This window comes from Microcaecilia unicolor, chromosome 6 (genome assembly GCF_901765095.1).
Source record: "Microcaecilia unicolor chromosome 6, aMicUni1.1, whole genome shotgun sequence".
NCBI lineage: Eukaryota > Metazoa > Chordata > Amphibia > Gymnophiona > Siphonopidae > Microcaecilia > Microcaecilia unicolor.
In genome coordinates this window covers 288,013,923-288,027,782 of record NC_044036.1, presented here as the reverse complement: position 1 = coordinate 288,027,782, position 13,860 = coordinate 288,013,923, and the positions used below count along the sequence as shown (strand labels likewise).

Below are 13,860 nucleotides of genomic sequence, written 5' to 3'. Positions count from 1 at the left end.
GCAAGGCCCGGAGTCACAAGGCTGGAGTCGCGGCCACCTCTGCAGTTACCCCTAAAGTTCTTCTTTTTTTTTAGTAACAGCGGACACCACCGCATCCACAACCAGAGGCCATAGGGTATTTCTATCCTGTTCAGGGATGGGATACAGATGAACCATGGTTCAAGCCACCCTGAACGGTGCATCAGAGAACTTCCACTGCATTTGAATAACATCCCTGATGTCCTGATACATAGGAAAAGACTTAGCAGCCTTCCTAATGTCCTTCAAAAGGGGGCCCACCACACCCGGAGCCTCTTTAGGCTACTCCCCAAGTTGCAACACCACAAAGACCTGTGCTATCAATTCTTGGAGCTCATCCCTAGGAAAGAGGCAGACCACAGAAGAGTCCTCTCCAGCGGAAGCTCTTCCATCCAGGCATCTGCATCTCCTGGGCCTTCCAGACCCAGTGGATCCTCTGGATTCCACTCCTGTTCCTCCTCAGTCATCGGGGAACCTGCATCAGCAAACTCCTCTGCTTCCCAGCCCCCCCCCCCCACCTGCAATTTAAGAGGAGAAGAGGGAGGAAGGGATACCCGGCCTACCACACTGCCCTCCTACTTCCAGAGTGGACTGAGCCCCAAACTTAGCAGGCAAAAGGCCTGACACATAGCTAAAATAAAATTGGGAGAAATCCACTGCAGAGGTCCCCTGAGGAGCACCGGCACAGGGAAGTGAAACTGGCTCTAACTGTGGGTGCTGCTCTGAAACTGGTACCTCTGTCTCCACTGAGAAATTGGCGGTGGTTCCCACCAAAGCTGGACTTGCTGCCATAGCCACCTCACTGACACCCACAAGGTCTGCATTGAGTCCCTGTGGACAGAAGACCCCGACGATGGTCCTGGCTCTGGATCAACTACAGACTCACTCCAAGCCTGAGCAGAGCAAAATTTAGTGACTCACAGAGCCCAAACCTCAGCGGGAACAGTGCTTTACAGTGGCCGCGCAGCAGGAGAAAGTTTCTTCAATATTAGTTGCACAAATAAACATGTTCCGCCAAACCCAGGGAATCTCTCACAGAAATAAAGAGACTGTGAGGCCAAGGCTACTGTCAGAAAACAAAACCCAGCACTGAGGTTTGGCATTTTATTGTTTTTTTTACCCCAATTACTAGGCAGACTCTACAGGCTCTCAAGGCTGACTGTCTGTCTCAACACAGAATTGTACAGCCGAGGCACCACTAACTAGTCGGGGAGGTGGGGGAATGGGGGGAGGGATCTGCACACCCTGGGTTGGCACCCCTGAGGTGCAGGAGATTCCCAGGAACCTCCGCCTCCATCCAGGCAAGAGGGTCAGAACTAAGAGGAAAGCACAACTTCTATTGGGAGGTGGGGATAGTGCTGGGCAGACTTATACGGTCTGTGCCAGAGCCGGTGGTGGGAGGCGGGGCTGGTGGTTGGGAGGCGGGGATAGTGCTGGGCAGACTTATACGGTCTGTGCCCTGAAAAAGACAGGTACAAATCAAGGTAAGGTATACACAAAAAATGGCACATGTGAGTTTATCTTGTTGGGCAGACTTGGTGGACCGTGCAGGTCTTTTTCTGCCGTCATCTACTATGTTACTATGTTATGTTACTAAGGTCCAAATCTGGACTGCACAGACTTACCACCTCTACCTGCTGGAGACTAAGAACAGACTGACCTAGATGGACTACACAGTCCACTTATAGGTTACTTAGAAATCAGTGGTTCTCAGTCTCCACCTGCTGGTAGAGGTGCATAACCCATTTGTTTGTGCTGGTCTGGAAGGACGCTATAGAATAAATATTTTTAAAATCTGTTATCCCCTATTTCCCTGCTGACTAGAGAAAGTTTTGTCTGCTTTGGACTTTGAGGGGGGGAGGCATGGGGGTGGAGGGTTGTCAGTGTAACTGCATAACACTGAATATCACCGGATAAAGATATCCAGTTTACTTTACCCTTGAGCACAATGTCTAGCATTGACCCCATAGTAAACAGCAGAAAACCATCAGTTGGTCCATTTGGTTTGCCTAGTTATTACTGTCCACAGTCCAAAAATATATACCATTTACTTGTAGGATATCACTTTTTATCTGGGTCGGGTTTTGGTTTTATCCTCCCAGTGGAGATGAACATCAAGATTCTATACTTATTCCAAACTCTTGTTTTGCCACCAAGCTTGACAATAATCTAAACACTCTGTTATAATGAAGTAGGCTGTTTTGAAAGTTTTAGGAGATATTTTTGTTGAAGGAATGGAGGGAGAGTTAGGGATATGGGAGGGAGGGAACGATTTCCTATTCTGTACTTCACAGTTTTGTTAATATGAAATAGCTGAAGAGTTGATTAAGGGGTTTAGTTGATTGTTTCATGGGGGGGGGGGGGGGGGGGTTGAAGGAGGATGTGAAATAGGTGCATGCATTGAAAAATAATAGTTAAGCTCTGGAACTTGCTGCCAGAGAACATGGTAACAGTGGTTAGCATATCTGGATTTAAAAAAGGTTTTGGACAAGCTGCTGGAGGAAAAGTCCATAGTCTGTTATTGAGATGGACTTGGGCAAAGCCACTGCTTAGTTCGGGTTGGTAACATGGAATGTTGCTACTAACCTGGGTTTCTGATAAGTAAATAACCAAATGTACGGTGAACAGCTGATTCATAATTAGCAACAAAGCAAATGTTTCTAAACTGCCATGCTATGGATGAAATACTTCTAAATAAAAAGAAGAAGAGATAGATAACAATCTATTGAACAAACATAGGGGAAGCCCCTGCTTCCCTGGGATGGTAGCATGAAATCTGTGTTTCTGCCATGCACATGTGACCTGGATTGGCCACTGTTGGAAGCAGGATACTGGACTAGATGGACCATTGGTTTGACCCAGTATGGCTATTCTTATGTTCTAATGTGCACCTACTGTTAATATTGTTTGTTTTGCTGGTTCTACTTTTTAGAAATTGCAATAAAGTTTTAAAAAATAGTTATTGAAACTAGTCAGCATGTGGCACTAACCTCTCCCCTGTGACTGGGTCCGTCATCCGTAGTCCCAAACGCTCAAAAACAATATCATCTGGAATATCTAGAAAAAATACCCTGGCAAGGAAGAAGAGAAAGAGGTTAAAGCCAACTATGGACATGTATACCAAGCAAGCCAAGAGTCACACAGGTGGGTCTGTTGACCATGTTCCATCTGATAGAAGATCTGTTCAGGGCTTTGTAGGCAGTGTAGTGGTTTCCTGTACCCCAGCAAAATCACAACTGAGAATAAGAATATGCTAATAGCAATCCCAACAGGGAAGTAGATTGTTAGTTTGTTGTATTGCTGCTATTATAGAACATCTGTTACAAGTAAATCATTTGCTCTCTGCAGTGCAGCCCAGTGGCGTAGCCAGACCTGACATTTTGGGAGGGCCCAGAGCTAATATGGGTGGGCACTATGGGCCTGATATTCAAAATGATTTAACCAGGAACAGCTCCTGGCCAGTTAAATAGCATTTTAGCACATAACCATGGATATTCAACAGGAGATAACCTGTCGTCTCCTGCTGAATATCCATGTTTAGCGGCTAGCCACTAACTGGCTATATCATGCAACATAGCTGGCTAGGCACGGGTATTCAGTGCCAAACCAAAGTGGTGGTCTGACCATGGTGTCTGTCCATTTTGTATCTGATAGTATTAGATTCAAGTCTGATGACAGTTTGTGTGTGATGAAGTCGAGTGTGTGACACTTTCTTCTTCATTTCTTGCCCTCCATCCATGTCCAGCAACCCTCCTCTCCCCTCCAGCCACCCATGTCCAGCCACCCTCCTCTCCCCTCCAGCCACCCATGTCCAGCCACCCTCCTCTCCCCCCTGCCCTCCCCTCCAGCCACCCTCCTCTCCCAGCACCAGGCAGGCCTCCCTCCCACCAAGCACCAGGCAGGCCTCCCTCCCTCCCACCCGGCATCAGGCCTCCCTCCCACCAAGCACCCGGCATCAGGCCTCCCACCCAGCACCAGGCATCCCTCCCTCCCACCAAGCACCCGACATCAGGCCTCCCTCCCACCAAGCACCCAGCACCAGGCCTCCCTTCCTCTCTCCCTCCCACCCAGCATCCAGCACCAGGCAGGCCTCCCTCCCACCCAGCACCAGGCAGGCCTCCCTCCCTCCCTCCGAGCACCAGGGCGCCCCCTCCTCCGAAATTTAAAAGGCATACCTGGTCGGGGTAAAGGTGGCGTCGGCAGCTGCAGCGAAAAGTGTGTTGTTTGCTCGGTGCGCCTTCGGCCTTCCCTTCTGTCTCTCAAGCTCTGGTCCCGCCCTCACAAGAAGGGAAGGCCGAAGGCGCGCCGAGCAAACAACACGCTGCCGACGCCACCTTAACCCTGACCAGGTATGCCTTTTAAATTTCGGAGGAGGGGGGGCCCTGATGATCGGAGGGATGGCGGGCGGGAGGCCTGGTGCTTGGTAGGAGGGCGGGCGGACGGATGGACCAACCAGCGATGGCGCGTGGACGGACCAGCGACGGCGCGCGTGCCATAGGTTTGCCATCACTAGTTTAGGTGGTCAATCAAGGTTGTATGGTGGATTCTAACTGAGGTGATTTTGAGTTGGGGTAGCAAAATGTAATACATTGTTACAGTTTTTCCATCTTATTTTGACATGAAATGAAAGAAGCTAGTTTTATCTTTTGTTTCAAAACAATTGCACACTTTAGTACAGTGATATCTAGGAAAGGAGAAATACTTCAAAAACTGCAGCAATTGATACTTCATACTGCATCTTTCTGAATAAAGCACTAAGCAAGTCAGATTCACTGGTTGTAAGTCAAAGATTCGGTAGTTAAAAGCTGCCAGTTCCATGGGTGGCTGAAACACCAGTCTAGCTCCAATACATTTGTTTTTCCAGCCTTGAGGTGCCATTCAAGAGGAGAAAAATGTAATGACAGCATGGAACATTTCTGTCTTCTTTTTACTCATTTTACTTTTGCCTCTTTACTAAAGAAACCAGAATGGTGAGATTCATTAGATCATAAAGATCATCTCTAAAGTGGCTCTCTGATATTGCTAATGCTTGTCTTTCAACAAGGAACTTTCTGCACATCAGCCTGCACCCTCTGCCTACAGTTCTCCACTGATCTGCATTTTGGTGCTCTGCAGGTAGTTTCAAGAGTTCACTGTTTTTCACTTGCTGATAACTATGTCTTGAAGGTGCCAGTAGCATATTATAGTTTTAGGCCCATAATTCATAAACAGTATGGCCTAGTGGCATATGGCCATCACAAGGGAATATGTTGAAGTCTCTTTTTTTAAAAAAAAGGAGTTTCCTTGTAACAATCAGAAAGAAACTGTACTCCTTTGTAGAGTACACAGATTTTCCCCAATGCATTCTTTGGTGTCAGAACAGTGCACCTTGTCCTGCTCTTCACTTACCTTGCTGGCAAGTTTATGACCAGATGGCCTTAGTATGTAAAGATGCAAGGTAGAGTTGGACCAAAGAAGATAAACCTGGAATTCCAGAAAACATTACCCATTAAGGTCTGCCTGCACACTTTGGGGTGGCGTAGGATAAGGAAGTCATACTGGCAGAGGGGGTAGGGTGACAAATTCAGTATTAGCACACAAACTACACCTATGCTATATTTTACCAATTTTGCCACAAGCATTGTGAATATACATGATCCCTCATTAAAAAGAGAATGACTATGATGAAAATTCATCCTGGAGCACTTTCATTTCAAAGAGAGATAGAATACTTCAATCCAATGCTGTGCGGAATCTGTTTGGTGTAAAAAGTCACCGTGTAACTCATTCATTCAAATGGTGAATGGAGGAAAGCCTCTGTTCGTCCCTAGTCACTCAATGAAATATCACGTGACTCCTCAGGACTCAGCTCTTCATTGGCTCAAAACCTCCATTGTGGTCATTATTTACATTTTTTTTGTTTTTTATGTTTTTATATATGTCCTTGCAACAGCAGTAAGAGGGGACGCTGTTTTCGACCAAGTAAGTTGCCACATCAGATGAAAAATATGGTGTTTAAAATAATGAAGAATTGCACAAAATGAAAATATGCTGAACTGCAGTAGAATATGTTTAACAAGATTTAGCCAGTCTAACGTGACCTCATTTTTTTTACAGATATTCAAACATGTAGAGAAGGCAAGCACGAGGTTTTCCTTGATAAAGCATATTGAAGCAAAACGGGACCCCGTCGGAAAGCAAAGATAAGTGCTACATGCTGAATAAATTTGATATAGAAAGGACATATATAAAAACATAAAAAACGAAAAAAAACTTAAATAATGACAACAATGGAGGTTTTGAGCAAATGAAGAGCTGAGTCCTGAGGAGTCACATGATATTTCATTGAGTGACCGGGGACGAATAGAGGCTTTCCTCCATTCATCATTTGAATGAATGAGTTACATAGTATAATACCCACCAACCAGATTTTTGAACAGTGTTCTTTAGATTGAGTGGTAGGGTCCTTTTTGATTGAAAATTATCTTGGTGTAAAAAGTCTGCATCATCTTGTAGGGGACAAACAAAAAAACAAAACAAGCAGATGCATCTCCCTAACAACAAATCACAAAAAAGTGTAGACAAAAGGAAAAGCAGGGGCAGGCCAAATGTGTATCCAAACAGTGGGTTTATTAAAATTTAAAACAGACTTAGTGGAGATGTCTCCAAAGCATCCATTATTTGGAGTTCCAAGAAGTGCAAAAAGATTGAAAATGCATTAATTTGGATGTGAAATTAGAAGTCTGAATCTAGCAAAAATGTGGCTCAAACATAAAATTCATTAGGGCTTTTAACATGTGTAGTGGGAACAATGCATGAAAATGGAGATACAGAAAAAAGCATGTTTGTAACTGAAGCTCCTGCTGGTATACCATTCTGAAAATCCAAAGAACCATAAAAGCTAGGCCTATGTAAATCCAGATTTAGAGATTGAATAGGAAGGCATAACCATGAGTATTCTGTGGGAATGCTTCACAACTGTCATGTCCCCTACCTCAACACAAGCGGCGTTCTCGGGCTGAGCGGGGTCCCGTCGACACACACACTTGACTGGCACAGCCCTGAGCCATGTGCGTGTAGTTCTTCTCAGGCTGCAGGCTCCTTGATTGCTTTGCTTTCACCCACCTGTGTCTGTCTCTCTCTCTGCCTGGCTTCCCTTACTTCTCTCCTATTGGTCTTCCGGTTCCTCCTTCCCCTGCTCTTGTCCTATGGCTGTGCTCCTTCTCCCTGCTGATGTCAGACGCCAACACTATATCAGCTGAGCTCCTCCTGGACTCCATGCTTCTGCTTCTACTTTGGTAGGTGCTACTTGCTCAGTAGTGTGCTTCTTCTCTACTTTGTCCCTCGTTGCTGACTTTGCCTGTACCTGGATTACTCTCTTGACCTGCTGCCTGCCTACTGACTTTGCCCGTACCTGGATTTCTCTCTTGACCTGCTGCCTGCCTATTGACTTTACCTGTGCCTGGATTACTCTCTTGCCTGTTGTTTGCCTATTGACATTGCCTGTACCTGGATTACTCCCCTGCCTGTTGACATTGCCTGTTCCTGGATTACTCCCCAGCCTGCTGCCTGCCTATTGACGTTGCCTGTACCTGGATCACTCTCTTTCCTGCTGCCTGCCTGGCTGATATGTTCACCACCCCGCTTCCAGCTCCGTCTCGTAAGTCCTGCAGGCCGCCCGCACCTAGGGGCTCAACCTCTGGGGAATGGCGGTCAGCGCAGGTGAAACCTGGGGTTGTCCGGCCGCCAAGCAGAACCTGGTCCGAGTACAAGGTTCAGCAGCGCACTACTTGGTAAAAGAACTCACAAGTCTGACAACAACCTTTTTTGGTCCTGGCAATCAAACACTAATGTGCTAAGAGCAACCATGGCACTGTTCCTCATAGATAATACCCTGTGCCAGCTAGTCAACTTATGGGATTGTCTATCTACGTGAGGGTCAGGTACCTCCCCAAAACACAACTCATGAATAAAAGAACGATAGTTGTATTGAACCTAGACATCACCTATGTCAAACCTTTCACCAATTCAAGGAACTCATAGGAAGGATAACTAAACAATTAGGGAATTCTGGTGAAAATACAACATCATGAATGCCACAAATAACATCACTTAGTGCTGGAAAGAATGGAACACATCAACTTTAAAAGAAATGTGAAAAAAGGATATATCCAAAGTGTCCAGGAATCATAAGAAACTATTACATTGACCCTGACAGTGTCAGATTTGAAGATCTCATTGAACCAGATCGGGTAGAGTTGCTAAAGAGATGATCTCATATGCAGCTGGAACAAACATGGGCTGCAGAGGAGGAAAATGGAAAAGCTCCACTTACCTCATAATATTTGAACACAAAACCACTATCCAAAGCCCTTACACACTTTAATACAGGTTTAGAGATTCAACCGTAAATGTATCAATAAGGTTTCCAGAAGAGTAAACAACATGTTCAGCTGCCAAAGAGAGGGGAGGTGGCATTCAAAGCAGCTGTCTTTAGATACAAGTTTTGCAAAAGGAAGGAAGACAAGAATACTTCTCATCTAGAATCAGAAGATAGAGATGAAAAGGTAGATGCTCCTGAGGATAAGGCAGAAAACTAACTCTCTGTCTCTATTTAAAAAAATAAAAAACAGCAACAACAATAATTCTTGATTTGGTTATTCCTCGTGTCTGTTATTTTGTAAAGAGGAATGCATCTCGACATTTCTAAAGGAACTCAATAGGAAAATAGATCTCATTATGCAGAATTTCAATATATGTAAAAAAAAAATACAGAAAAACTCTCATATATTGGGGGTTTCCTGTAATAGTAAATCTGTATTTCTAATACTCATGTCCAAAACAGAGCCATGGTATAGTTAGACATTACAAATACAGAAACCTAAATAAATCAATGGCAAGAATCAAATAGACGACAGATCATGAATGAAAAAAAAAAGAGAGAAAAGAGGAGGAACCTAGAGATTTTTTTTTTATTGCTTCCAGTCATCTTGTACATTCATTGGACAAAGTGTAAGTGATGGTTGTGTTCTCATGGCAGCGGTGCTGTTGGGTGGTGTTTTCTTCAAAGATTTGGAATTTTGGTCAAGGCTGATGTCCTAATTCTAGGCCACATCTAATACACCATTTTTACTTTTACTCTAATGCTGCAGCTTTAAAAATAGAAGGCCATATATCACTCTCTCCTATAAAGCTTCATCTGTCTTCTCCATGAACTCACATACCAGCTGCAGTATTCCCAGACCACATGCTCTGCACTCCAGAAAAAGAAAGGCCCCTGCTGGTCAGTTCTTGCTTAAAATTCTATGTAATTGATAGTGGCAAATCTACCCCAGCTGTAGCTAAAGTCTCTCCAGGGGCAAGAAAAAGACTGCCTCTGACTGTCATAAACTACTAAATTAGCAAGTACTCTCTGTAGTTTACAACCAGATCTACAAAGCACATCAATCTAGTTTAAGGATGCTGATCCATGGATCAAGGTATTATATTATCTGTAGCCATGAAAGCAGATATTTATAAAGCCAGAAATATGAGGTTCTGAAATACTATTTAGAGTAGCAAAATGTAATTCAGAACATTCAATATGGTATAGTTTTCTGGATATATTTAATAGAAGAATGGATAAAAACCTTCATGATATAACTGACTTGCCAAGTCGAGCAATTTATGACCTCTCAAAAAACACAGAACCAATCTCTACATCCAAAGAGGGTCAGCCTGTTATTTGAAATGACATGGCAAAGGTCAATATTTCCTGTTGTTTCATGTTGCTTTTAGCCTGAAAGGACACTAGCAGGAAAGAGTGTGCATTAAGAACATTTTTTTTTGTTTTGTTCCCACAATCTACTTTCGTTCCCTGACTAAATGCCACGCACAATTTAAAAAAAAAAATCCTGGCTTACTCCTATCACAAGGACCCTGCAAACCACCCCACAGCTCTCTCATTATTCCTCAGGTCTAAATGGGGCAGGAGCTATTCCCAGTCACTTCTGCCCTGCCAGTGCCATATTCAAAAATTGTGTCAGCTGATGCTTTTCTGGAATATGGCATAATCAAAGCAGAAGCAACTGGGGATTACTTTCTGCTCATTTTAGACCATGAACATAGTAGATATATCAGGAGAAGACTTGGCAGATGTTCTAAGCAACCCTAGGGGGCCTTTATGTGGCAGTTCATGTAAGCTTGGTGGGTGAAGGCCTAATGATGTCTGAGAGGGTTTTTTTTTAATTTATTTATAGTACTCATTCCCTTTTTCTCTCTGAACTGAACTATATCATGCCTGAGATCTTTTCTCACTGGTCTTAAAGGCCCCCTCTGGCTGTGGACTCAGCACTTAGTGGTTACCCTAGCCTTACCTCAACTCTATCTTCTCCTTTTTTCCTTCTAGTTTCTCTCTTTGATACTGTTCTGTCCTGCTTGAGTATTGTAGTTCCTGTCTTTGTTTGTCTGAATTTTGTTACTGCAAACCACTCTGCTGGCTGGTCTGAAGGGTAGTATATAAAGAAACATATTGGTAAATAATGCACACTAAAATAAAATGGGGGAAAAGGCATTTTGAAATGCCTACATCCTTCTTCAGCTCACCTGAAAGTAACTAGGTAAAAGGCCTCAATTTTCTTCTCTTATACCTTTGGAAGCTTGCTTACTGCTGCTGTCAGCATTACTACCACTACTGTTACTAATGCTACTACAGTAGAACACCTTTTATCAAACTATTCCTGAAAAAAAAAATCCAAGTCCCTGGGCCATGTTCCATTATCTGAAATTTGGAACTTCTTTGATGTCATAAGCTGGTGCCTCCAACTCATCCTGCCTTGTTTATAAGCTGTTTGTGCAAACACTGCTACATTATTCCTCTTCACATTCTTCACTTCTGACAGCAGTGTCAAGTGGAGCCTTGCAGAAAAGGAACCAAAGCACCAATAAGTATTATAAAAGTGAAAGTCCACAAAGGAACCAGCTTTCTGCAGACAAATGGCCAGGAATGAAAAGGGAAGAGCTAGGAGCTGTACTATTGCCCAGCTTTTTGCAGTGATTCTGGCAGTAGTGAACATAGCAGAAAGGGGACCTTTGTTGCTCGTTCATACTGTGATAAAATCACATCCAGGATAGTTGGGTTAAGGCAGTTTCAGTCTGAAATACAAGTCCCAGAAGGCATTGCAGGCAAGGAGCCATGGGGTGAGATGAAGAACCCGGACTGGACTCCTAGCTGCAATAGGGGAAGACATGAGTGTAAGCTGGCAGGATGTGTAGATTGGCTGCCACTAGGGGGAAAGAGAGATAGGAAACCCTGTGTGCAGGAGCTCATCATTAGTCTAATGCTCAACTCAACTGGTATGGGTGTGGGGGAAGCTAATGGAAGGAGAATGATTGGTTGTGGTAGCAGAAGCCAGGGATTGATTATGCAGGTGGGAAGGAGTCCCAGGGAGGAGAGAAGCAGAGAGAGAGAGAGAGAAGCAGTTACAGGCTGAAAACCCTTGGATAAGAGAGGTCCCTAAAGTATTGAAGCAGGGTGAAGTCCCTTGGGTATGAGGAGCCCCTAAAGTATTGAACTCTCCTGAAGGTAAAGAGAGTAGAAGGTAGAAACTGCTGCTTTGTGATTTAACTGTGATGATGAACTGAAAGAACTGCTTCTATTTGGAATTGAACTACTGTTTATTGTGCACTGGATAAAGAGCCCAGACTGGAGTTGACTGTGAGCCTGTATTGAATCCTGATATGTGCTGATAGCCTACTGCTTAAGGGGGACTATTTGCCACATACTTTCAGGTGGCTTATATGTGCTTAAGATTGAAGGTGAATGCTGCTGTTGGAACTGTGTATCAGGTCTACTAGAAACCTACATGGAATAAAGTCCTTAAGATTGAAGTTGCTGGTGGACATTTCTTTCTTGACTGTACCGGGAGCCTATGGCTGGAGGAGATTGTTCTATCCCTGGCTGCATCTAGAGGTACCTGGGTACAGTACCTAAATCTCCATTACCCAGTGTATAGTGGCCTCAAGTACAAGACCACCTACGCATCCACCTTCTCCTATATTAGTGTTCATTTGTGGAATTGGCTATCTAAATTGGTGAAACTTACTCCTGATCACCCGACCTTCAAAAAACGCCTCAAGACCTTTTTATTTGGAAAAGCTTACGCTCAAATCCCACCTAGCATCTCTAACTTCTGACCTGTCTCTGTCACGGTGTCATATTGATCACCATAACTCTTTCTCTTTTTCCCTTCTTTGCTTTTACCCTTTCTCTCTTACACTTCTAAGAAATTGATTGTTTGCTGACTTGATGTATGTTTTTACAGACTGTTGTAAGCCACATTGAGCCTGCCCATGGGTGGGAAATTGTGGGATATAAATGCTATTAATAAAATAAATAAATAAATAAATGTTGCAGTGGGTATTAGAAAATCAAGTTTAGGACAGAGGGCTAGAGTTATAAAAGTGTGCGCTAACAAATGCAGTTAAAGCACATTATTAATAAATAGACCCCATAGCACAAAATGGGATCTCTGGCAAATAACACATATTATTATCTATTTAGAAAATAGTCCAGGAGTGAAATGTGTTGAAAGATTGTGTACAGAAATATTCAGAAAATTCCAAGACTCTACTGTTGCCCAACAATACTGCAGTTTATCCAGCTGCCATAACATTGGTCATATGTGAAGCTTTTGTCAGCTATTTACCATCCAATTGTGCCTCTTTACTTAGCCAATTGTCATGATTTCAAAGCTGGAAACAGGTTTGTGAGCCCTTGGGCCACTGCCGAGGAGCGGCAGCGGCAGGCAAAACCACCCCACACTAGAGACAGAGCAGATCTCTGGCAAACAGGTTGCTTTTCACCAGAAGTTGAGCTCCTGGCTTCAGATGGCCGGCAGGACTTACTGGACAGGGCCGGGACTGGATAACAGCTAGGCAGCACAGGGTCAGAGGGAAAAGGAATATACAGAGGCAGCAAGGCAGGGAATGAATAAGCTGAAGGACAGGACAGAAAGCTGCCAACAGCCACTGCAGCAGGGAAAAAAGACAGATAAACCAAACACAGAACTAAAAGCTGCCAGGCACCCACAAAAGACACAGACAAGAACCACACACAGAAAATATAACCAACAAACAAGACTAGGAAACAAGCAAGGAACCTAATCTAAACTACACACAGACTAACAAGAAATAGACAAGAATCTCAGGCTAGAAACCAGGCAAGGCAGAAGTGCAACAAGCACCAACGTACCAGGGACCTTAGACGATGCAAAGGCAAAGACAGAGAGTATCAAAATGGCTAATAAGCCCAGCAGCACCTGGAGCTCACTGCAACAATCACCAGGCCACTATGGGTGCTGTGCAGTGCCAAACAAGACAGACAAGTCTGGCAGCCTGGAAGATCCGGACTGGACTGGGCTAAAGTCTGGAACGGGTGATAGTCCATAACAGCCACTGGTTCTGGCCACCAGAGGGCGAGGTGAGCACCGACATAACACCAATGGATTAGGAAGTCATCTAGAATACATATCTGGCACTATGTTATTGGAGAAGGCTGCTTCTAGTAGCAGAACTATCTTGCCTTGCTCTCAAGGTGCAGAAAAGTATGTGGCTGAGGAATATAAGTAATTCACAATCATCACTACAATCTAGCTCTCAAAAACAACTAGTAGTTCCATCTTCTCAAACCTTCAGTCTCAAACTGTACATGCCAAGATGTTCAGTGTTGCTGGCCCACTTTTTTGGAATGCAATGCTTTTATTTCTGTGATTGGAGGGCTCTTTAAATGCATTTGAGATCTGGGACATAATTTTGTCAGAATGCATATGTTATTTTTCTCCCTAAATGCTCGCTGGCCCAACAGTTGGGACCCGGTTAATTAGC

General features: G+C 44.0%; 1 protein-coding gene across 2 annotated transcripts in view; it reads right to left on the bottom strand.

The window, feature by feature from the left end:
* AK8 (adenylate kinase 8) overlaps nucleotides 1-13,860 on the bottom strand; it is a 227,638-nt gene that overhangs the window by 6,256 nt on the left and 207,522 nt on the right. For both annotated transcript variants that reach the window (XM_030206335.1, XM_030206336.1), the window contains one exon: nucleotides 3,009-3,089. In XM_030206335.1, coding sequence (XP_030062195.1) covers nucleotides 3,009-3,089 — 81 coding nt within the window. The remainder of the gene's footprint in view (nucleotides 1-3,008; nucleotides 3,090-13,860) is intronic.